Below are 26,480 nucleotides of genomic sequence, written 5' to 3' on the forward strand. Positions count from 1 at the left end.
CTCCAAACACTGTGGTTTAGTTTCAGTCAAGAAACCATTCAAGCAATGCATAGGCCTGCTAATGAAGGTAAGGCTCTTTTGGCCATCAAATATGAGGTGAATTGTCCCTCTAGAGCATGAAAATCCTCCTTGCTATTCAGTAATCAGTACATGTACTATTAGTTTTAATGACTTTGTATCATTTAGACCACACACCAATGATGGTGTCTCCATTGTGTTAATAATGCCACTCTGCAAACCCCTAGCAAGCAGGTTTATGATGATGTCAGTCGTTACTGGAATGTAATTAACCAACTACACACTGGACGAAAGGTCATGTGATTGAGTCCTCTGGAAATGTTCAGTTCTTCTTCAATCTCTTCTCTCACTCACTCTTCCTCTCTCCTCACTGACTCCAGCCTACAATTTCATCATTCTCTGAATGGCACTTTCAAAGCAAGATAGTGTTTAGCGGCTAATTGGTTCAAATGGAATTGATGCTTGCTGATGGCAGGCACAGATTTACCATTTGGGGCACAAAATAGCCATTTAGGGCCAAGTAGCCCCTTTTGTTTTTTTTTATCCCAAGAAATTGTATGTATTACTGTCAAATTATGTCACAATAATAATAATTAAATTAGTATCTTGATTCATGTGAAGTGTTATTTTAGTATTATTTATATAGTGTTGTTATATTTATTAATATTTTGAATTAGCTTTTATTTTTATATATATATTTTTAGTTTACATTTTATTTTTAAGTTTTAGTAATTTTCTTATAAAAAATGTCATAAGATCATAAGTTTTTTGTAAATATTACTCTATATATTTCTAAAGTTAATTTATTTTTAGTAATTTTAGTACTTTAACTTACTTTCAGTTAGTTACCCAAAAATGTCTCATTTTTATTTAAGTTTAAGATTTTATATTTATATATTTTATTTCATATCAGCTTTATTTAAATTAATATAAACAATTTTGATTTTTAGTTTTAGTTAACAATAACAACACTGTTTAGATGCACGAATATTAAAATATTCTGACCGAAATGATAAATTATTATGTTATTTTTTTTATTTTTTATTTTTTTTGTAGAGTGGTGCAGGGATGGCGACAGAACCCAGAAGACTAATTCGCCGCTGGTTCCTTTGAGATTTTCCTATAGGGTTTTATAATGTGTTATTTTTTTTTTTCAATTTAGCAGTAATATAGAGTACCTCAGGGATGACGTGTTTTTGTAGGCAAAACCCGGAAGAGAGTTAGCATTTTAGGACTTTTTGAATGGGTTTTTGCTAAATTGCCTGAAATAAGGTCTGTGGTTAACAAAGCCTCTAAATATTTTCACGTTTTGATCTATGACATAAAACACACCAGTTATAACCTGCTTGTGATTTTTTTAAACCTTTATTGTGTCTTAAAAACGGCGGTTGCTAACAAATTGCTAAAAGTGACTACTTCTTTTGGCGGGGACTTTAGACGTCATCATGACAAACAGGACATTTGGACAGCATTTGTCATGAAAAAGTGAATAAGTATTCATACACAGCGCAGATCATAATCAGCGAGCATGTTTTTAAATAAAGTTGTTTTCTAAATAAAGTTTGAGGAAGCTTGGTGGTGGTGATGTTGATCCGCGACCATGGTGTGCTGTAGTCCGTTTATAGCCTACTGTTAGCTTTTTATATCTGACGACTTTATTGAGGCTTCAAAATGTATAAATGTTGTGTTAACTTGTAAAGATTATCTTGATAGACAAAACGTGTAAGTGTCATAACCCTTTGTTAAACACGGAGCTTATTTTTTGCGATTTTCCAAAATTCTATGGGAAAAATGCGTAGGCTTTTGGTCGAGGGAACCAGTGCGCCGCTAACTTCCGGGTTGGCCTACAAAAACATGTCATCCCTGAGGTACTCTATAAAGCCCGTGGTAAACATAACTTCATGATACTTTGATGTTTTGTTCTACAACGCAAACTGCACACACTCACACCCCAAACTGTCTTACCTAGTTATTTATTAAAAACACGTTTTCAAAAATAAACATAACTGCTTCAAAATTTGTGTTTTTGGTATGGGTGAGCGTAATTTACGTCATAGAACAAAACGTCAAAGCATCATCAAGATATGTTTACCACAGAAAATCTCGAACGAAACCAGGGGCAGTGTTTTGACGGTTTTGACCCTGCTCCGCTCTATTAGAGATGGTGTTAGATACTACCTCATGATAAACTGTTTGTAAAATGTATTAGCATAAAACTGCTTCAGTAAACAAAAACATTATGAACTAGTCATTGGAAAAAGACAGAAAATTGGAATGAGAAAATTACAATCACCGTATCGTTAGAGGGTGTCAGTATTGACACAGTGTGAAATATTCTGATTAAACAACGGCCAGCCATGTTTCTTGAGAGCAAAATATTGAGCCTCAGTCAGGGTCAGTGGTGCTTGTGGGAGGAATCGTTCATTAGCGAATGATTTATTCCAGAGTCTTTTAAAGAATAGGCAAAAAGGTTGTTTTACCTTTAAACCTTTTCCCACCAAAAATCATAAGGTGCATGAAGGATAGACGCAGGTGTCTGGAGCACATGACTTTATAAAATGTGCACATACTGCTGAACTATAGAGACATGGTGAGGGTGAATTGTTCCTGAGGGTCCAGAGAACCTCGTCATTCATCTAAGCTGCACAAGAAAAAGCAATGTGCCTCTGATTTTACCAGATGTAGCTGCTCTCTGCACTCTTTCAATCTTTTACCTTCCATTTTTCCTTCTTTTGACCCCCCATGTTATTTCTTTCTCTCTTTTCCACAGGACTGTGCAACAATGCAGTTCTGTGCCAATAAGCTGGATAAGAAAGACTTCTTTGGCCGCTCTGACCCGTTCATGGTGTTCTACAGAAGTAATGAGGACGGAACGTGAGTTAGCTGTCTCTCTTTCTCTGTTCGATTCGCAGCACTCTCTCATACAGGGAAGGGTGTATGAGGAATGTGCATGTCTTCTTTTCCTGAAGTCATGTAAGAAGAGATGAAGAAAATTGTTTGGGCTCTTAGGAATGTCTATGAAAATTGTTCTAGCCAATAATATTCACTTTAATATTTACTTTTATCAATATTCAAACTTCTAACTGCCTATATGAAATGAAATATAATCATACAATGCGTACTCTTTTGTTTGAATTTCACATCTTTGTGTTTTGTTGCTTAGGTTCACTATTTGCCATAAAACTGAAGTGGTAAAGAATACGCTGAACCCTGTCTGGCAGCCGTTCACCATCCCTGTCAGAGCGCTTTGCAATGGAGATTATGACAGGTGCACTCACACATACACAAACCGACACGCATGTCAATATGCACGTATGCTTGTGCGCCTGTCGCCAATGTTAACAGATCTCATTCACTGTGAATCAAAACCAGTGTGCAAAAGCTTTCACACAGTAATTATGATGTGACAATACATTTTTCAAAATTTAGGATATTTTTTTAGGATACATAAACAAATCACAGAAAATTATATTATATTATATTATATTATATTATATTATATTATATTATATGTGATTTTTATTTGTCCATTTGATTTATTAAATTAAAATATATATAAAAAAAATTATAAGTAATAATAGTAACAATATAATAAAATATAATATTGTTCCTATTATTACTTCAGTGCTTCCCACACATAGACTTTACTTGGGCAGGCCGCCCAAGTATATTTGGAGACACATTTATGCTTTTATTATTTTTATCCTCGTATACTTTTGTATCCGCCCGAGATAATGAAACCATCCGCGATCGATTAACTAATGGAAAATCTCCCCTCGCCCTACGCGTTTCGTACCTGCTCGTTGTATGCGTCAGAACTGTTTACTCCCGCTGACATTCCCACGGGCGCTGCAGAGATGCGGTGGGTATTTCACAAAGAGCGCTGCATGTTGCAAAGTCACAAGGCGGCGCTGTTGCGCGTTCTACAGGCTCGCGCAACAGCGCTTCAGACTGCTTCAAATTGATTCTCAATCAATGAATAGCGCACATTTATGCCAAGCGATTGCTAATGAACTCAAGTTGATGAATTATGACAATGTCAACTTTATGGCCTTTATATAATATGTTTTAGACAATTGTAGGAATATGAATGATCAGCCCGCAAGTGTGTAGACATTTCAAAATAAGAGTCCCGGTATATTTGGGGCTTGTTTATAATTAAAAGTCACAAGCTAAGTTTTTTTTCTTCTTCTTCTGGGCATTATTGGTATTTTGGTTACACAATAAATTGTATTTCATTTGATTTCCATTTAATTCATAGTAAACTATTGTAGTCTCCCCCCACAGGAAGAAAAGAGTAAGAACATTATTTGATACATATTCATTATATAAATTTTACTAGTAAAATCTGTGTCCCATTCACTGATAGAGACACTATATGACATAGCAAGGAGAACATATGAAAAGGAGAACCATTTAAATGCTGTAATTTTAGATAATTTACAATGCATAATAATACATAATATAATAAACAGTATGCTATGTAATTAAAATTAATTTCAATAAATAAAAATACTGTTAAAAATCACAAATTATTTGTTTGTCACATGCAGTAGATCATTTCTGTGCCGTGGGTAATAGTAGGATTTTTCACCCGGCTACCACCGCACCGCAAGTAAATTTCAAACCTGTGGGAAGCACTGTTACTTGTAATATCATATAATGTTTTAAATATTTTAACTTGAAAAAAGTAAAAAAGTAAAATAAAATTTCAAAAATATTATATTATATATTATTAGATTTTTATTTGTCCATTTTATTTATTAAATTAAAATATTAAAAAATTTTAATTATAAGTAATAATAGTAACAATATAATATAATTTTGTTCCTATTATTACTTATTGAAAAAAGAAAAATGTAAAATAAAATTCCAAAAATATTATATTATATTATATTATATTATATTATATTATGCATGTTTGTAATAAAATAACTAAGAATAAAAAGTAACTATACTGTATAACTATGTGTCTTTTTCAGAGTAACAAAACTGTGTTATTATTCATTCTGATATGCAGTCAATCACGTGTAGTCTAGGACTATGTAAAGGTGTTTAGTATGTGGAATAGCCTTATTTAGAGATGTTTGGGTGTGTATTATGCTAATTAATCTGTGGGTATGCACTCTGTTATTTAGAATAATTTTAGCAATGAGGGTTTAACATTAGAATGAGGATAAGAGCCCATTTGTGTGCATACGCTGTTGTGAATCCTGTGGAAATTTAGCATGAGAATGCTGTCGTTACTGAATAAGACCCCGTATTACGTGCGTGTCGAGAGGGGTAGTGTCACTGTGCTCTTTGATTCAGTCGCAGACTGCTGGTACTCATTGCATCAGCATTTTTTGATCACAGACAGCCCTGTTCACGGTGCTGCACTGTTGTGATTTATGTGCTCTACAAGGACATATTATTTTTGCTTTGTACTTTCTGTGTAGCAGATATTTGTGTGTGTGTTTGCACTACACTGTTTCTTTGTTGGTCTACATTGGCCTATATACTTTCCAGTGTGTGTCAAGCAGTTTGTTGTGTTCAGTGATATTTCGTAGGCCAGGGATGGGCAATGTCGGTCCTGGAGTGCGGCTGTCCTGCAGAGTTTAGCTCCAATCCTGATCAAACACACCCGAACAAGCTACTCAAGGTCTTCAGGATAATGCTACAGGCAGGTGAGTTTGTTTTTATCAGGGTTGGAGCTAAACACTGCAGGACAGTGGCACTTCAGGACAGACGTTGCCCATCCCTGTCGTAGGCTGTGTGTGTGTGTGTGTTCATTTTCATGACCCAGGTGAGGCTTGCAGACGCATTGACAGCTGTGTGTCGTCTGAGAGCTGTCATAGCCAATCAGAACACAGGGAACAAAACCACCTGCCACCCAGTCCCCACCTGGCCTCTGATCCCTTGTGTGTGTGAGAGACAGAGCAAAAGAGAGAGAGAAAAAGGAAAGGGAAACTCCAGCTGTTGTGGTGCTGTGTTAATTATTACCTGCTGTAAGGCTGCCAGCTGAGAGGAGTATTTATATTGCAGTTGGGATATTTTTTTTTCCAACAGAAAAAGGTCCATAATGAGAGTTTTAGCTGTTATGCAGATCCTAATATATCAGAATAGCAAATGATAATAACTTTCAAGCAATAATGTGGCAGAAAATATGCTATTATGACATTATTTTATATTATTAGAGTGCTGTTGTGCTGATGATCAGCTTAGGTTGAGTTGAGTTTGTTTTTAGCACATAAAGCTATGCAGTATCTGTCATGTTGATCATCAGTGTGCATCTTCTGGATGTATATCTTATTCTCTGAGACAAATGCCTGTATTAAATCAGGTTAGCAAAGAGGGCGGGGCCTCCTTCAGGGGTCTTAAACAAATGAGGGAAAATTCAGTTTGATTGACATGAGGGGAAGCCATAATTTGCCCATAGTGTCATAACTGATCTGCATCTGACTGTGATCTTGGGGAGAGACAGGAACAGCACTTAACCCTGTCAATCAGCCACTGAGATGTGTCTCCTGGGGGACACATCTCAGACTTTACAGAGGAAATTACCTCAGGGCTTCCTTATGTATCAGACACCTCTGGGTGATTGATAGAAAGTTGTGGAAGTTGTTTTCCAGTAGAAAGTCCTATAAAATAGTTATGTTTGGCACTGGAGGTTTTAGTGTAGAAATGTGTGCAGAAGTTCTGATTAGTCTATACATTTTCTAATATTTTTGTAGTGTTTTCTGGTTTGAATTGAGATGAAAAAAGTACTTGCTTTATTTATAATGTATTTAAGAATATTTTTTATTATATTTTAAAATGTAATTTACTCCTGTGATGGCAAAGCTGAATTTTCAGCATCATCATTATCTTTATTGTCACATGATCCTTCAGAAATCATTCTAATATGCTGATTTGCTGCTCTAGACACATTGCTTAATATTTTTGGGAAAACTGTAATACATTTTTTCCAGAATTTTTTATTAATAGAAAGTAAAAAAAACAGCATTTATTTGAAATATAATTTTATGTAATAATGTAAAAGTCTTCAATTTAATGCATCCTTGCTGAATAAATAAATATGTATTCATTTCTTTCAAAAGAAAAAAACGGTACTGTATAAAATATAATTTTATATATTATATCACAATAATAGACTGGATTAGATTAAATAATTATATTTTATTTCAGATTACGCATAAAAACAAAAATAAACTGTGGTTGGTCACTTTAAATGTCAATTAGACCCTTGTCTGTAATAAGTTGCAATTTGAACTAGACCTTTTGCTGTTTAGTTGAAGGTCTGTGAATCTATTGGTTGCCTGTCTGCAGGGAATCTGAGTGCTGATAGACAGGATGTGTGCCATATGATCTCTGATGAATCACCTACATCTGTTCTCTTACTCCAGAGCTGTACCAGTCTGCTTTACCAACAGATGGAGAGTTTCCCCATGTACTCAATGGAAGTACAATAGAGGCTCAGTACTCTGAGTTTAGGTCCATTCTCTCATCCCAACTCAGATGATGCATTTGTGCCACTGAGATTTCATTTTTATTTTCATTTGTAAACAGCAGCAAATGATTCTAATCAAGCAACCGTACAAAATCATATTTTACATCCTACGACTATGGAAATTTCCTGATTTCCTAAGTACAAATCCACCTTTCATAGCATAATCATGTGAAAAAAAGATTCTGCTTAGTAGATCGGAATGAATTTCCATCAATTTATTTATTTCTGGTGATGATTTTTGACTAAGGGAGGCTTTCTGGTTAAGCTAGTTAAAGGGCAAGTTCACCCAAAAGTGAAAATCCTGTCATGTCAACAGTTATGATGTCATTTTTTTGTAAGGACACAAACAGCTGAAATATTCTTCAAAATGTCTTTTTGTGTGTGTGTTCTAGAGAAGAAAGTAACTAATACAGGGTTTAGAACAACATGAGGGTGAGTAAATGATGACAACATTTTTATTTTTGGTTGAACTATCCCTTTAAGAAGAGAGCACAGCACACATTACTATATGCTGGTTATTTAACAGGAAAAGAAGAATGATTGGCTGAATTGTGTGTGATCTTTACTGTTGTCTGTTTTTGTTCATTAATTTTAATCGCAACAGTAAATACAAGCACAATCCTGCATTTTGTGATAACAAGTGTGTGACATGCTTCGGCACCAAATGCCGTTAAGAGCTATTACCCTCAAAAGCCATTTTTATTAACGAGGCTACAAATCTCCGTTGCCTCTGTGTAATTGATCGCGTTAACTTGCTTTGAACAGAATGAGTTTCTAATTATTCAAAACTTCAGATGTAATTAATGTTTAAATGAAACTCGCCTGCGTCCTGTCAGGTGAAGTGACGCTTCAGGGCTGCTCCGTGTCACAACCCGGGAGTTCATTCCCTGTCGACCGCTGTTTAATTCCGAGTGCACTGTCTGGATAATGGCCTGTAATTGGTTGGTTTTAGCATGGAGATGAAAAGACACAGAGACAGAGTCTCTCAGCCCCTTTTTAATCAGAAAGCATCCATCAATTCAGCTGCCGCTCTCTTTTCAGTGTCTGACAATTCGCCACACCATGTTTCTAAATGCTCTGTTTTAAATCTTTCAGGTCAATTAAAGTGGAGGTGTACGACTGGGACAGAGATGGCAGGTAGAAAAACACACATTTGTTTATTTACACTACACATTTAATGTAATATGATGATCTCATATGTGTGCATTTGGTATACCCCGCACAAAGACACATTACTGACACATGATTTTTTTCATCATGATTTTTCCTTGAGAACGTAGTGGTAAAATTTCCTCCTAGCCTCCTTTAGTATTCATGTGACCCAGGCTCTAAAATGCCTGGCAGTAACAAATACTGATCTCTCCCTTGTAAAAAAGTTCAATTCCATCTATTTTCATCATCACAGACAGTAAGAGTGTCTTTTTTGTTCCTTGTGCTTCAGTCATGATTTTATCGGCGAGTTCACCACCAGCTACAGAGAGCTCTCTCGCGGTCAGAGTCAGTTCAACGTGTATGAGGTGAGTTTAGTAAATCAGATACTGATACATTAATCCACAGAGGATCCATTGTGTTCAAATAAAGGAGGTGATTCTAGATTCATGAAGTGATGATGGCAGAAAAAGAAATAAAAAAGTGTGTATGGGAACTTATCTTGTAGAACCGAATCTGTTTTGAACTATATCGGGGAGACTGCGCTTGGTTGGAACATCCCCTTGATACAGGGCCATACTCTGGGTTTCATAATTATAAAGATCACAAAATAGAGTTTGCTAGGGGGGTTTGGGGGATAATTTACATTTCCCTGGTCTACATATGTGAATTTTAAGATACTCGAAGGACAAAAAATAGATAACAATAGCTTTAAAACCATGTCAGTAGCCTACATTATTTGTCAAGCACAGCCTGATAACAGATACTTAAACATGAGAATCAGATTAAATGTTGCAATGAATGATCCACAATACAGACTGGATATACAGAAGAGGCTACTGATAAAGGTGAAATATTTGCATTCTTCACTCTAAAAAATGCTGGGTTGTTTTAACCCAGCGTGTTGGCCCAACGTGCTAGGCAGTTTTATTTAACCCAACTATTGTTTAAAAATTACTATATCGCTAGCTTAAAATGAACCCGAAATAGGAAGCAAATTTTAAGCAAGCAATACAGTCATTTTTAAACAGTAGTTGAGTTAAATAAAACTATCCAGCAGGTTGGGAAAACATTTAACCCAACCGCTGGGTTTGTCCATTTTCGACCCAATTTGGGTTGTTTTTAACCCAGCATTTTTTAGAGTGTTGGAACGCTTAGATCTGAGTACATGTTATCTCAGGTCCATTGAATAATATTAAAAGATACAACTTTTGATTTTAATAAAGCATTACATGTTGAAATGAACATCAACTAAGATTAACAAATGCTAACAAATGTTAACAAATGGAACCTTTTTCTGGTATGTTACCAAATAATAATAAAGAGCATTTTCAATCAATATCTAGGGCATGGTTTAGTCCAGAATGTAAAAAATGTTTAAATGTAAACAAATGTTTAAAAATAAATAGGCTATTAAGTCTTTAAGTAGCCTATTAGTATAAGTATTTGGTGCAGTGATGAACACCAAAGCGAATACAAAAACCTGTGGAAACCGACAACCACAAGTGCACCACTTAAATTGAGCTAATAATGAACGCAATATAGTTTTATCTAAGAACTTAAGCTTTAATTAGCACCCATTTGGGTTATCTTAATGTTTGTTTCATTAGATATATTCAGTATGTAATGAAAAGTGCACCAACCATCTCATGGCTCCCTTATTCATCCTGTGACTGAACTTTGTCTGACTGCAAATACAGCAGCAGCAGCAAATGAGTTGAGATATTTGTTTTTGAGTGTTTGTGAAAGAGATCAAGACAAGATATATATTTTGTGTGTGTGGGTATATATATAGTCAAACCAAAAGTTATTCAGACATTTTTAATATTTTTGATATATTTTTACTAGTGGGTGCAGGACACTCACTGTAAGTGAGGATAGCAAAATAAAGTAAACTGTGACATATTATACCCCAAAATTCTTCATACAGTGGACTACCAGTAAAACTGATAAAAATTTGGAACCAAAAATTATTCAGACACTTTGACCTGACCATGTTTTTCTTAAGTGTTATCTGACATAATTAAGATTATTTTTTTCTGACACAGTTTAACTCTGAGCTCTTATCATATTTTATTACCATTTTTTTAAACTATAGTGAATGAACTGTATTAATGAATGAAATGTTCAAGGTGTCTGAATAAATTTTGGTTTGACTGTATATATATATACAGTGGGTACGGAAAGTATTCAGACCCCCTTAAATTTTTCACTCTTTGTTATATTGCAGCCATTTGCTAAAATCATTTAAGTTCATTTTTTTTCCTCATTAATGTACACACAGCACCCCATATTGACAGAAAAACACAGAATTGTTGACATTTTTGCAGATTTATTAAAAAAGAAAAACTGAAATATCACATGGTCCTAAGTATTCAGACCCTTTGCTCAGTATTTACTAGAAGCACCCTTTTGATCTAATACAGCCATGAATCTTTTTGGGAAAGATGCAACAAGTTTTTCACACCTGGATTTGGGGATCCTCTGCCATTCCTCCTTGCAGATCCTCTCCAGTTCTGTCAGGTTGGATGGTAAACGTTGGTGGACAGCCATTTTTAGGTCTCTCCAGAGATGCTCAATTGGGTTTAAGTCAGGGCTCTGGCTGGGCCATTCAAGAACAGTCACGGAGTTGTTGTGAAGCCACTCCTTCGTTATTTTAGCTGTGTGCTTAGGGTCATTGTCTTGTTAGAAGGTAAACCTTCGGCCCAGTCTGAGGTCCTGAGCACTCTGGAGAAGGTTTTCGTCCAGGATATCCCTGTACTTGGCCGCATTCATCTTTCCCTCGATTGCAACCAGTAGTCCTGTCCCTGCAGCTGAAAAACACCCCCACAGCATGATGCTGCCACCACCATGCTTCGCTGTTGGGACTGTATTGGACAGGTGATGAGCAGTGCCTGGTTTTCTCCACACATACTGCTTAGAATTAAGGCCAAAAAGTTCTATCTTGGTCTCATCAGACCAGAGAATCTTATTTCTCACTATCTTGGAGTCCTTCAGGTGTTTTTTCATGTGTCTTGCACTGAGGAGAGGCTTCCGTCGGGCCACTCTGCCATAAAGCCCCGACTGGTGGAGGGCTGCAGTGATGGTTGACTTTCTACAACTTTCTCCCATCTCCCGACTGCATCTCTGGAGCTCAGCCACAGTGATCTTTGGGTTCTTCTTTACCTCTCTCACCAAGGCTCTTCTCCCCCGATAGCTCAGTTTGGCCGGACGGCCAACTCTAGGAAGGGTTCTGGTCGTCCCAAACATCTTCCATTTAAGGATTATGGAGGCCACTGTGCTCTTAGGAACCTTAAGTGCAGCAGAATTTTTTTTTGTAACCTTGGCCAGATCTGTGCCTTGCCACAGTTCTGTCTCTGAGCTCTTCAGGCAGTTCCTTTGACCTCATGATTCTCATTTGCTCTGACATGCACTGTGAGCTGTAAGGTCTTATATAGACAGGTGTGTGGCTTTCCTAATCAAGTCCAATCAGTATAATCAAACACAGCTGGACTCAAATGAAGGTGTAGAACCATCTCAAGGATGATCAGAAGAAATGGACAGCACCTGAGTTAAATATATGAGTGTCACAGCAAAGGGTCTGAATACTTAGGACCATGTGATATTTCAGTTTTTCTTTTTTAATAAATCTGCAAAAATGTCAACAATTCTGTGTTTTTCTGTCAATATGGGGTGCTGTGTGTACATTAATGAGGAAAGAAAATGAACTTAAATGATTTTAGCAAATGGCTGCAATATAACAAAGAGTGAAAAATTTAAGGGGGTCTGAATACTTTCCGTACCCACTGTATATATATATATATATATATATATACAAATAGCAAATATATACAGTATATGTATATGACGGGAAAAAGCATTTATATATTTGACAAAGGAAGGGGAGGATGGGGTTGGGTGTGTATAAATATGCCATGTGTGTGTGTATGTAGTCATCCTAGTATTAGCCCTGTGGTGGGGTGAGGGGGTGGTGAGATGTTCTACAGGAGTGTGACAGTCCCAGCGGTGTGCTGAAAGGATCTGGGGTTTCCTGGGGATTGAGTCGGACAAACAACACTAGAAGCTGTGGTGTCGGTTCAGCTAAACCCCAATCCATACAAATCACATCATCTGTGCCCTGGTTTCCAAACTGTTAGCCAAGGTTGCGTATGTAACTGACCTGAACTGGATTTGTCAAAGCATCTAAACATTTAGATCAGTTGTGTCTTTGAAATTAATAAAAAAATAACTGGCAGCCTGGAAATGATCCAGTAGCAGTACTATCAAATTTTTCTTTCTTTCTTTTGGATAAATTTAGGTTTAATTAGAACCGCATTCATTTTCTCATTCTCTCTCTCTCTCTCTCTCTCTCTCTCTCTCTCTCTCTCTCTCTCTCTCTCTCTCTCTCTCAATTCAGTTCAATTCAAATGAGCTTTATTGACTTGTACACTATTGCCAAAGCATTGGCCATTACATGAGCAATGAACAAAATAATGATTATATAATATACAAAATAAAAATAAATCAATAAATCAATCAATAACTAAGTATATAAATACATGAATAGATTTTATAAACAAGAATTAGCAAGAAAAAGATTAAGACAATGTAAAGAAACAACAACAACAAAAAAAACGTTGTACTCTCTCACACACACACACACACACACACATTTGTTTTTGTGAATTGTGGGGACATTCCACAGGCGTTGTCATGGTCTCGTATGTCTTGAGTGTTGTTTCCCTGCCTGGATCTGTATTTTCCCATTGGATTATCAAGTCTTATTTGGGAGTATTCTTTTCGTCATGAGTTTATATGCAACCAGCACGTTACATAAGACCCGACCTAAAAAAGATAAGCGGCGTGTTTTGTTGTTTGTGTTTTTGTTTTATTTTTGTGACTACGTGTTTTGGGGTTTTTTCTGCACATGGATCACTTGACAGCAGTCGAACTGCTATGCCTTGAGCAGAAGGACCACTCCCTCGAGGCACATTTGGAAGATTTTCTCTGCCTCGTACTAGCTACAACTTTCCCGGACAACTGCCTCTGTAGCTTCCTATATACCGGCCTCAACACCGCCACCAAAGAGCAGCTGTCTGGAGAAGGGCCTCGAGGGAGCTTCACCGAATACGCAGAGTGGGTGCTGGTGTCCTGTGATTCGCCGCTCACAGTAGACATCGTTGACGATGACGACGACACCAGCCCCACTAGGTCACGTCATCAACACCCTGACTGCGAGGATCGGCAGCATGAGCCCACCGCAGGCCGTGAGAGGGACATTGCCGCGATGTTTGAGGCAGCGCCAATGAGAGCGACCGAGCAGAACATCATCACGGAGCCTGAGCAACACGGGACTGACCAGGTGTGCGAGCTGGCTGCACCATCTGTCGCCGAGGGAGTTCTAGTGGAATACGAAGGTATGGAAGTGAACCCCACCCACCTTCCCGCCACTGAGAGTGAGTTGTTGGCAAGCACTGAGGATATCTGTTTTGATTTAGGAGAGGTTAATCTTCTGCCTGTTCTGCTACCGTCTGAATCTGTCTGTTACATATCTAGTTCTCTGGCCCCGCCCAATCTCCCTTTCCCACCACCTCTTCTAAACTATTTTGAGACTTTTCTATTTTTTGTGGGATTTTGTAGCGCTCTCCAAGCCCATCGACCTGGCTCCTATACCTACGCTCCTTCCACCCTCGTGGTCAGCAGTGACCATTGGGCATTCGGCCTCACTGGGCTCCCTCGGCACGTCGGCTCCGCCTGGGTCAGACATCGCCACGCCTCCACTGCGGACTTGCGGGCCATCTGCTGCTCTCTGGCCCTCCAACCCTTCTGCTATGGCTAGCTCCGCCCTCCCTCAGGCTCCACCTCCGCCCTCGGTCGCTCCAGCTCCACCTCTGCCCTCCAGATCCCTTCTTCCACTTCGGGGGGTCGTCGCTGCGGTTCCGTCGCGGTCGCCTAGGCCATCGGGGTCCCTTCGCGTCATCGGCTCTCCAGCTGCGCGGTAGGCTCCACCATCCATGTCATCGTCGCCTCCGGTCGTCCCCATGGTGGCGTCAGTGACAACATCGCCATGGCTCCTCCCTCCTGCGACGCCGCCATGGGGCGCAGTCTTGGCTGTGGCCTGGATCGGTCAACATCTTCCTCTGCTCAAGGCTCCACCTTGGCTTTCACCACCTTCTGCACCACCCTGGACTTTTGTTTTCCGCCTCCTCCCAGTCGGCCGTCCACCTCCAGAACCACCTCCAGCATCATCTGCTGTTTTAGCACCACTTCGTCCACCTCCCGAACCCCCTCCAGCCCTCCCTCTTTGATGTTACTTTACGGCGTGAGGACGCGCCTCGCCGGAGGGGGATGTACTGTCACGGTCACCGTCATGTTCTGTTTGTTTTGATTTTCATTCATCACATGTGCTGCTTTGTTCTGTGTTCCCGCCACTCGTCAGTCACATGGACACTTCACTAATCATCACAGCTGTTTGTCATTTGAGTTAATAGTCTGTGTATTTAAGTTCCTGTCTTCCTTTAGTTCATTGTCGGGTCTCGTATGTCTTGAGTGTTGTGTTGTTTCCCTGCCTGGATCTGTATTTTTTCCATTGGATTATCAAGTAAAGACTTATTTGAGAGTATTCTTCTTCGACGTGTGTTTATATGCAACCAGCACGTTACAGGCGTAATGGTTTTTATACTGTACAAACCGTATTTTCTATCGCCCTACACCAACCCTACACCTAAAACTACCATCACAGGAAACTGTGCACATTTTTACTCACAAAAAGTCATTCTGTATGATTTATAAGCCTTTTGAAAAATGGGGACATGGGGTAATGTCCTCATAAGTCACCCTCTCCTTGTAATACCTATGTCATACCCATGTCATTATACAAATTTGTGTCCTGATATGTCACAAAAACACACACACACACACACACACACACACACACACACACACACACACATTCCCTTCCTGTAAATGATGTGTCATCTCTAAATGTTCTATTTCAGGTGGTGAATCCTAAAAAGAAACTCAAAAAGAGAAGATACATCAACTCTGGCACAGTGAGTAGTGAATTTGCTATCATATTTTTCAGTACAAATGTTTTAATATGTTAAATTTACCTTAAAATAATACTGCATAAGATCAGATTTGTTTTAGTATACTATTACCTTGTTTCCCACAGGATTTTTTGAGACTGTGGGGGTGAATGATCTGGGGGCATGCCCCACCGGAAGAAAATTTTGTACATTTTAAAGTTAAATTCATCAAATGGTGCACTTTGAGAGTTCAAAATTAAGAGCCCCAACCCATGTTCAGTGTGCAAATTAAACAAAGGAAAACATATTATTATCCCTATGACAGCAAATCGTTAATCAAATGCACTGTAAAATAAATGAAAATTAATATTTACTTAAGTATATTGTTTTACTTAGGGCAATTACAATTTTTTTGTCATAATTTCTACACTCACAAGAGCTAAACACTTGAGCTTTTATTTTGATGGAAAACTGCAGTTGTGCCTTTATTTTGGCGGAAAACACTGGATCACGAGCTGATTGCGCAAACAAAGTGCACACTTTGCTTTGAAACACGCAGCGCAAACAGACTTATTTATTTAAGTCACAGTCTTTTGCAATTTGATAAGGGGATTAAGCCATATTTTGCTTTCGATTTTAGTTCGTTTGACAGATACTGTGCCAAAGCAATGGCACAAAACACAATGTTAAAGACCTTTTATGTTATAGTGAGAAGTTTAAATATATTTTCAGTTCATTATGAAACTGTGGCGGGACAGATTAGACTGTGGTGGGCCGCCAGTCTAGTTAATGAATGTGAAACACTGATTTTAGTATTTATTTATATTTTGACTAAAAGTAATATTTTATTAATGTTTATTTTTATATTTTCAGTTACTAAAACTTAAACTAAAATTAAAATGAAAACTGTGCTTTTTATTAGTTTTTCTTTTAAATATATTTACATTATCTTTAATTTATTTTCATTTCAATTTTAATTTTAGTCATTTTTGTACTTCAACTTAACTTAATTTATTTCATTTAGCTGCCAAGACAACATTTCAGTTTTTTGCATCGAATTCACTGCATTCTTACAACAGTGAATATATTTGTCCAGCTGTATTCTACAAGGACTCTGTATGTCTGGTTATTATTCAGATAAATTACTCGACAATCTGATATCCAAGTCCCTTGACTGGATAGTGTGTTCTGTTTCATACTTTGATAAGGAGAGCAGTGAGGAAGTAATATTGGAGGTCTGGGTGGATAACAGTGATTGATGATCCACAAAGACTCTCCGCATTGACTGCCATGAATTGGCTTTGAGATTGTAATCAAAACTCAAATGAATAGTCCATCACCTGTCTTCCTCCCAACATGGAAAGATTCTGGTTTTCTAATGACAATACTAATGAAAAAGACTGTGTGGCACTGACAGCTGAGAGAAGAGAGTCTTTGCATAATGTGATGATGGATTGTTTCGTGGCAGATGTGGTTTGTGCGCATATGCTTTTGAAAAACGTCTGTTCTTTGTTGCTCAATTACCCAGGTGACACTGCTTTCATTCTCAGTGGAGGCCGAACACACGTTCCTGGACTACATCAAAGCAGGGTATGGACGAAAATACACACATTCACCCTCATGTAAGCTTATGCACTGTATTTAGCCTGTTCTAAAATGCTTCTGAAATCTCCGCATCACAACATGTAATTTTTGTAAACATTCTCAGCGGATGTAAAGGTCAAAGTCTTGCTGAAGCCACGAGGATGTTATCATTGTAATGGCGTCAAACAGCTCATCAAACAGCTTTGGCAAAGAGTTCCGGTAAACAAGACCTGAATAACCCCTTAAATGCTAAACTAGAACAACAAACACAGCTATTGTTGTAGTTACTGTAATCAGTATTCAGGGGTTGCCAGGTCCTTTTCAGTTTGCTCTGATGAAAGGCTGGCCTTCTGCTCTGATGCCAGTTTTGCAGAAAACATCTCAGGGCCGTCGACCTTATACTGTGGTCTGATCCACTGATATCTCTGGCATTAGGAAGTATGACCTGCTGCCCCTCTCTGTCTGTTATCTCTGACATAAAGGCTGCATCATAAACTGGAAAAATGCTGCATTGACAGGCAGGGAGGAAGGCATCAGGGCATGTCTGAATCCAAGGTTTGAATAATATCATGCTTATTAAGATCTCCATCTCATTGGTTTTTAAGGGTAGCGATGTATCCTGTCTGTTTGGTGTGGTGGTGAATTGAAATGGAATGATTGAACATGTTGCACTTGGTGAAATCAGGTTTCGCGTCTGGGAGGTGCGTGCACATAAAGCCGCTGCTCATAGAGCGTGCGAGTCTTGATCGGAGTTGTTTTTGCAACCATTTTGGGCTTGAACGGTCAAATACACACATTTATGTGTCAAAATACCCATCTTTGTGTCATGTCTTAAATGAACGTGAACCGAAAGTGCATGTGAATCAGTATATTGGATCAGTGCATTCGGTCTTAAAGTGACAGCAGACTAATAAACCTGCTGCTGCCTGTGTTTTCAATGTTAATCAAACAACAAAAGAGAAACTGCTCCTGACTGAATCACTTGTGTAACTTTAATAAGAATACATTTATATTTAGTTCACACAGTGAAGACTATGCAGTGTTTTTTGAACATTTAAATACTTTATACAATTTATGTAGCCTAGTATTTCTTATTTAGTGCTTGAATTTTTCAGGCAGGTCTATTTCTTTTGTGACTTTGTTCTATTGTAGTTGTTTCATATTTAATTAGTTTCTTTGTTCTTAATGATGTCCTTAATGAGTAATGATGCAGAAAATTAAGCTTTGGCATCACAGGAATGAATTACATTTTAACATATATTACAAAACAGTTCTTTTAAGTTGTAATAATATTTCACAACATTACTGTTTTTGTTGTATTTTTAATCAAATAAATGCAGCCTTGGTGAGCATAAGAGAAACTTTTGAATGTGGTGTATATGTTTATTTATATTAAACTAATTAATATAATAAAATAATAAATTTTTACTGAAAAAGGCTTAAGGCTTTCTTATATTTTTCTAGATCATGATGTGAGATGTTGTTGTTGTTCCTGTTGGAGGTATCTTCGTACATTATATATTCATTCATTGACTTATTAGGTAGCAGTAGTTAGTTTAAGAAAGAAAGATGTGGCTTGCAACCTGACTGTAGTGTTGAGTGAGTAACGGCTGGCTCTCTTGTTCTGGTTGATTCATTGATAAGGTTCAACAATCAACAAAGACTCTTCCTAGTGACTTGACTTTGTTGTAGTCTTGGTGGATAGCACAATTACTAGTACTGCTTTTTTACTGATCCCACACTTTTTAATGGTAGTGTATCTTAAGAATGTTTAGATATTTTTAATGGAAAACAAAAGTATTCTTTAAGATAATTTTTCACAAGGAATGAGGAGAAATAAGATTGGGAATATAAAATATTTTTCTTCATCTCTAAGGTTAAAAATAAATGTGGCAAAATCCGAAAAAATAAAAAAAGAGAGCGGTAGAGTCAGAAAGAAAGCGAGTGTGTAAACGTATCTATGATCTGTGACTATCCAAAAGACGTGGCTGACCTTTCACACTAGAATAATCCATATCGCTCTGACATCACCCTGTGTGCCACGTTCAGTTCACACCGAGTCAGATCACTCTATCCACACTCAAACTGCTTTCTGTCAGGTTTTCACCTTTGTTATTTTTCTCCATCAGACTCTGACCTTTAATATTGACGCTGAAAGCAGACCTTTGTATGGATTTCCCATTGCTACATGTTTCATTCACTTTCCTCTTTATAAAGAGGGCTATATATAACCCTTTTGGTTCCTAAATCAACATTACCTGCTTCAGAGAGTGTGATGGATTCTCTTTTTACTTCTGTTAATGAGTGAAGGAATCATGTCTTGAGCGAGGTGATAATTTAGTGCAGGTCATAAAGGTAGCTCTCAGAATTAATGCAAAATTTAAAACCCTTTCCAAGGACCTTATTAAATGTTTAATCATGTTTTTGAACAGAAATGGACTGCAGGAAGATTTTTTTTCTTCTAGACTAATTATAAATATTAAGGCAAGACACTACAGGTGAACAGGTTAAAACTTTCAACTAAAATATCACCATACTTTCCCAGTTGAAAAATCAGTTCATTGATATAGTTGTTTTGTTTTACAAGTTTTCTGAAATACTATGTTTAAAGGGTCATGAAACCCCAGAACACATTTTTTGAGCTGTGAACAGATATGTATAGGCTTAAGGTACACTAAAGGTACTCATTAATTTTATTTATAATTTGAAATTAGTTATTTTTGCATTTTTCAGAGCGATTTCTGTCTTCCGGTTTGAAAAGCAAAGTCGGAGCAACGTCACAAAATCTGACGTCATCGTGTACTACCGGCAAGATCAGGAGTGCTGATTGGCTCCAGTATGGGCTGGTCGAACATGCTGACGTCAACAATTTCTGCATTTATTCATGAGAAAAAGCACATTCAATCCAATCACTGCGCTGTAGTATGCATAAGATTATAATTGCAGTATCACTTCTCTCGCCTCTGTCTCTGTTGTCATTCAGAGATGGGTCGTATAGTTGTGTTTGTTTCCTGCTACAACACAAAAATGCGTTGTCCTGCAACGCGACCAGAGCAGAAGTTTGGGTGTAGGCGGTTTGTTTTGCTGTTATCTACCAGCACAAATAGAAAATATGTTCGCATAAGATCGCATTACAGCGGAGAATTCAAATGTCACAAAAGTGCGGCTCATTCTCCTCTGCCTGCTCTGCGTTCGGACTCGCGAGCAGTGTGTATGTTTCCCTCAGCACAGCAAGCACGAGTGTTGTTTGTATTTTGCCCGCGATGCGGTCAGAACTGAAGTTTGAATACGAACACATGAAAAATACGATTGTTATTATGATATACACGCGGAGCGCGCATATGATCGGTTTCAGCGCGGAGCTCCGCGATGAGTATAACAACACTAGCCACGTGGATTATAGCTCATATACAGAATAAAGTATCCGTGTTTAAAGTTTTTATAGACATATTTCGCATATTCTCCTGCACCAAACATGAACCAGCACGGTGTATGCACACATATTTCATCAAGTCTTCTTCAAATGACATATATGTGCAAACTGGACACTGATACGTGTATCTGAACGCGATGACATGATTATTCTGATGAACGAAATACTTACAGAATGGACAAAATTAAACTATGTCTTTATTCTTTCTCTGTTAAACTATGTGTCGTTTATCATGAGACTGCAGTGCTCGTAAACGTAATGAAAGTATTATTAGCCCTTTTAAATATTCTTTCTCATTTCTCCCTTGTGCTTGGGAGATTGCTGTCATTTTCTCCGTGCTCATATATTAGTATTCATCATTCTGTATAATGAGTGTGTTGTATGTCTCTGTTTCATTGGATGTTCTCTCCCCTCTTCCCCCCCTCTACACTCCCACTTTTCCAGAGCTTTACACACCCATTTTTAGAGATTTTCCAGCTCAGAGGTGTAAACGACCAGGCTAAAACAGGGGGGTTTCATGACCCTTTAAATATGCAAATGATTACCTAATAATATGCACTAATTTGCATAAATTTCCAAAACAGAAATCTGATTGGATAAAGAAAGGTTCAAAATTCTTGTTTCATTTAGTTGACATTAGATTTTAAGGTTTTTACAGAGGGGATTCTGGATATCTGTTTTTATCACTCCATAGATCAGATACTGTCAATTGCTTTTATGATGCTTTTATTTCTTATTTTGTTTAGTGAATCTGAGTGAAGTGCTTTTTTATAGGTGATTATGTGTTTATAGGTCTCTTGAACTCATCAGATTCCACTTCATCCTGGTCCAGAGTGAGACATTGTGTCAAATGCCATTAAAGAACTCACGAGGGGAATACAGCCTTAAAGACACAACAAAATATTCATAACTCCACTCTACAGCAAGGAATTACAAAACTGTCGCACTGCAGAGATGTGTGTTCTTGGATCAAATTGCACATTTGTGCATTAACAAGATATGTTTAGATATCTTGTATGTGTGTGTGTGTGTGTGTGTATAAGATATATATAATTGTCTTTTTTTTTGTATTTATTGGATTGAAAGTGTCAATTCATCATGAATGTAAAATACATCTCTCTGCTCTGTTGCTAATGTGACAGGCACAATCCCATCATTCTATATCATTCTTTTCTTGCTGTTTTTTTCACACCTATAGATGACATTCAGAATTCCACCATTAAGATAAATGTTCTTCATATAAAAGCTCTGGTTCAAAAGCTCTCCGAGGTTTCTCCACCAAAGGAGCTGTTGAGGTTCCCAGTATAATGCAGATTAATGCACCAGCCCAGACTTTGTGCCTGAAGACATCAGTGATAATAATAAAAAAAAAAAACTTGAGATGGACGGAAAAAAAGAAATGAAGATAAAGGAGCATAAACAGAGCTTGTTAATCACCATTGTGCTGCTCCCCCTCCTTCCTGTTTATATTGTGCTGAGTTAAATAATAAAAAAAAGACAAGGGCTGATAAAAAGTAAGCAGATTTTGGTGCTTACCCAAGGTCTTTGCATAAGCACAATACCCTAGTGTTGCATATGAATGTGATTTGGCCAGAATCACTCATTAACAGATGTGTGGTCATGCTTGCGGATGTACAGTGAATGTTTAAAATACATAATTACTCTCTGATCACCCATCACTGATGAATCAGCTCTTAGGAAAACATCTCACCGCAGGGATTGTGTATGAATGACAGCTGTAGCCGCCGCTTGCTGACAAGAGGCTTCATTTAAAAAAAAAATTCCCCTTTTCGTTTTTGTGTTTTACACGTTTGCATCAGAGGATGATTTCTTTGTATGTGTGGAAATGTTTCATAAATATTCACTGACCTCATACTCCATGTTTTCCAACATTATATTTGCGTCCAGAGCTCATTTCTCATTTGCACCGAGAGCACAGCAGACTCATGAAGAGTTCATGCTGAAAGAGGAATTCCACTGAGATTCAGATATTAGATGTCATTACAATATTTTTCGGTGCTTCAAAGGTTGCCTCTGCAAGTGTTATACTCCCATAAGCAGCAGAAAAAGTTGTTTGCTACATATAATCATTTCCGTTGTGCAGGTGTTCAGATTTGCCATTTGTTTTCTGTGGGCTCAGTGCTCTCTGTTAGTTTATAGGGAATAAAATGATCTAATGCAAGAGATATACAAAAGCAAACTAAACAAAAAAAAATGCAAGTATTAGAATTTGTTCTGTAAAAGATTTTTCTTTTTATTTGTATAGCACTTTCCAGAATATATACAGTATTATACCAAAGCAGCTTTACAAAGAATAAAGAATTATGTGTGAGACAAAATCTGAGACCTATGTATGTATGTTAATTTATGCTTATTTATTTTATTTTATTGTAATGGCTTTCATGCCATTTTGTCTGTATGATTTATGACAGTGGAAAACTGACTGGAAAGTTCAGGGAGAACAGGACTGGGACATTTTTATGTTGGGAACAGCACTACCCTATTTCCAACCAAAATTTAACTTGAGCCTGGAATAAACTAAAACTCTGAAACTGAAGAATGAAAACAAATAATAATAATAAAAATAAATATATACTTCAATTCAAGTTTTTTAATTGGAGCAACTGGTCTCAGAACAGCAGTCGACAAGCTTTCCACATACAAAACTGCCAAAAATCATGGATTCTCTCACAACTCTGTTTCTGTATTGAAATCAGTGGGAAGTCCAGCTTAGTCCTGAATTACAAATGCTTGTCCTGCAGAGAGACTGGCTAGAGGACAATGCAGATTTCAATACAGAAACTGAGTTATGAGAGAATCCGTGATTTTTGGCAGTTTTGTATAATATGGAAAGCTTGTCGACCGCTGTTCTGAGACCAGTTTCACTGTTGCTCTAATTAAAAAAAATGAGGAAAAAGAAGTGGGATTACACAGATGTTAGATCTGCCCACCAGGCAGAGTTGATTGTGAGGAATGTGTGGCTGGTGAGCGGGAGGTTGGCTGTCGTCCTGTCAGGTGAGAGAGACGGCACAATGCAGGGCTGGAGATGGTAATTGCACCAACCCCTCGAACAGCAGGAGTGGAAACATTGGAGTGTTTTGAAGCTGGAAATGTTATCTGTGCCACGGTTTGGGGTGAATCAGGATCCATCACCTTTGCTGAGCTTCACCGTCAGGTTCTCACATCTGAAATGTGTAAAAATGTTGGCTCAGATTTAAATGCTTTCATTTGATATTCTTACCGTCTCACTTTCTCTCTCTCTCTCTAGCACTCAGATCCATTTCACAGTGGCCATTGATTTCACTGCCTCCAATGGTAAGAATTTTCAGTGTTGATTGTTTCCTGTTTTGAGTTTGTTCTCTATGCTGTTGGCTAATGTATCTGAATCAGATTTTACATTAATTTATGATCCATCCCTCTCTCTTTAAACTCTAGGGAACCCTTCACAGTCTACCTCCCTGCACTACATGAACCCCTATCAGATGAACGCGTATGCCATGGCGTTGAAGGCCGTGGGCGAGATCATTCAGGACTATGACAGCGATAAGATGTTTCCTGCATTGGGCTTTGGAGCCAAGCTTCCTCCTGATGGCCGGGTTTCCCATGAATTTCCCCTGGTACCTGTTCCTAGATATGATAGATTATGTGGATTTCACAGCTAGCTGGCACATATCCAGAGTCATTTCTGCTCGAGTCCTAAATACGTGCCTTGTATACACTCAGTTTGTGAAATTTTACTGTATGGTTGTTTTGAAGTATTTATTTAGTTGTTTGCACATATGTTGATGATATTGTAATTAGTAATGCTCGGTTACATCTATGTGTAATGTGTAAATAAGGCTCTCTTGACACTCCTGCTCATTAACGTTACCCAAGCATTCATGATGTGCGTGTGCCAAACCCTCATCTCGTCGAGCATTTTGAGTCTCTTAATTAGTTTTCACTCACTCTTTCTCTTTTTTTCCCTTCATCCTCCTTCCCATCTCTTTTTCCATGTGCTCCAACTTCATGACTATTCATTTTCATTCTTACTGCTTCACTCCTTGATTCTTCGAATATCACTGTCCTTAGAGCATGAATAATTATCTCATGATGAATCATAAAATACTGAACAGTTTCTGAGATCCCCAAGGGTGATACACTAGAGAAAGTTTTGACGGTGCGTTTAATGAATATGAATGAGTAAAATGGGTTGTGAGGATGCAGAAAGAACCAGTTTTTGGTTGAATGACACTTTTGCAAACTCTTGCGGTTTCCCTTTATGTCCTTGGGATGAACCATCGCCATTGAAATCAATGGATTCGCAGTTGAAATCACTGATGCAGCGCAAATTCTAGTGTGTAGATGCCCTAATAAACATCAAGTACTCAAGTTTTATATTCAAATGAATAACTGCAAATATTTTGAGAAATGTAAGTTTTATGATAAATCTTATCTGCTGATTTGACCTTGACAGTAGAGGCATAGTTATTGATTGATCTCTGATGTTCTCTTTGAAGAATGGTAATGTAGATAACCCATATTGCAACGGGATGGAGGGCATCCTAGAGGCTTACCACCAGAGTCTGAAGACTGTCCAGCTGTACGGCCCCACCAATTTTGCTCCTGTTATCAACCATGTAGCGAGGTAAGAAAAAATGCAACGCTCAAAGGAGCATGCTGGAACAGCCGAAAACTCATCCTGTGTAAACCAGTAAAAAGATACAGTGGTGAAACAGATTTCTGGTTTGAAATGAGTAGAAAATGGTTACATTAATCAAAGTCTTTTCTCAAGTAAGCAAAACATTTATCGTGACAGACTTTATTTTGACTGGAGGCTTTACAGTTTTGGAAAAACAAATCAAGCTGGTGTTTTAGGACCCCTTCAAACAAACCAAATCTTCACAGGCAGAAATGACGACATTTATATCAGAAAAACAGGACCCCATAAAACGTAATTTTTAAATTTCAGGCTGTCCCAGGTTCAGCCATATTAACCATAAAACCAAAACCATGCAATTGTGAGATATAAAATCGCAACTGTGAGAAACAAAGTCTCAGTTGTGAGATATAATGTTGCAATTATGAGAAACAAAGTCGGAACTGTGAGATATAAAGTTGGAAATATGAAAAAGTTGCAACTGTGAGGAAAAAGTAGTAGCAATTACAACAAATACAAACACACTTGACCTTTTTGTTTTGTACTCAGAGGCAAACACAGGCTTTTATACTCTTGAATACTGTAACTGATGTGATTGTACTTATTGTATAAATTAACATGCCTAGATGATTTAACAAGCACCAAATGTTTGTTTCTTGTTGCTGTGACCAAGTGCGGACCTCCAAGAGGCCAGATCTTCTGTCATAGCTTCTGTGAAGTGTTTTGCATCACAAAGAGCATTATGGGATTTTGATGAAGGCAGAAGAGCTGTGTCAATAGCACAGGGACATCCCTGAGCAAATATATATATGCATGAGATTCTGCACTGAATACTAAGTGTTCAATGATTATGCTCATTCTTTCATTATTCATCTGCGATGTTAAAACACAGTCAATCAACTGAACCAGCATGAAGAGATTTTCATGTTTGGTTTATGGTTCATTTGGGTGATTTGGATCATAACATTTTCTGCTAATACATTTGTTAATATAAAAAAAGGTTACTGTATGTGTGTGTGTGTGTGTGGATAGGTATGGTGCAGCAGTTCAAGATGGCTCGCAGTACTTTGTGCTTCTCATCATCACAGACGGTGTGATATCAGATATGGCTCAGACTAAAGAAGCCATCGTCAATGTGAGTTATCTTTGACCTCACTCTCT

General features: G+C 37.8%; 1 protein-coding gene across 4 annotated transcripts in view; it reads left to right on the forward strand.

Annotated features, from left to right (window-relative positions):
• Window positions 1-26,480, forward strand: part of cpne5a (copine Va) — an 89,018-nt gene that overhangs the window by 46,361 nt on the left and 16,177 nt on the right. For 3 of the 4 annotated variants that reach the window (XM_051902006.1, XM_051902005.1, XM_051902008.1), the window contains 10 exons: window positions 2,789-2,892; window positions 3,182-3,286; window positions 8,603-8,644; window positions 8,949-9,024; window positions 15,634-15,687; window positions 17,192-17,253; window positions 23,949-23,995; window positions 24,116-24,297; window positions 25,180-25,307; window positions 26,352-26,454. In XM_051902006.1, coding sequence (XP_051757966.1) covers window positions 2,789-2,892; window positions 3,182-3,286; window positions 8,603-8,644; window positions 8,949-9,024; window positions 15,634-15,687; window positions 17,192-17,253; window positions 23,949-23,995; window positions 24,116-24,297; window positions 25,180-25,307; window positions 26,352-26,454 — 903 coding nt within the window. Of the gene's footprint in view, window positions 1-1,057; window positions 1,291-2,788; window positions 2,893-3,181; window positions 3,287-8,602; window positions 8,645-8,948; window positions 9,025-15,633; window positions 15,688-17,191; window positions 17,254-23,948; window positions 23,996-24,115; window positions 24,298-25,179; window positions 25,308-26,351; window positions 26,455-26,480 lie in introns of those variants that run through there. The other variant, XM_051902007.1, reaches the window with a different exon arrangement.

This window comes from Ctenopharyngodon idella, chromosome 8 (assembly GCF_019924925.1).
Source record: "Ctenopharyngodon idella isolate HZGC_01 chromosome 8, HZGC01, whole genome shotgun sequence".
Classification (NCBI taxonomy): domain Eukaryota; kingdom Metazoa; phylum Chordata; class Actinopteri; order Cypriniformes; family Xenocyprididae; genus Ctenopharyngodon; species Ctenopharyngodon idella.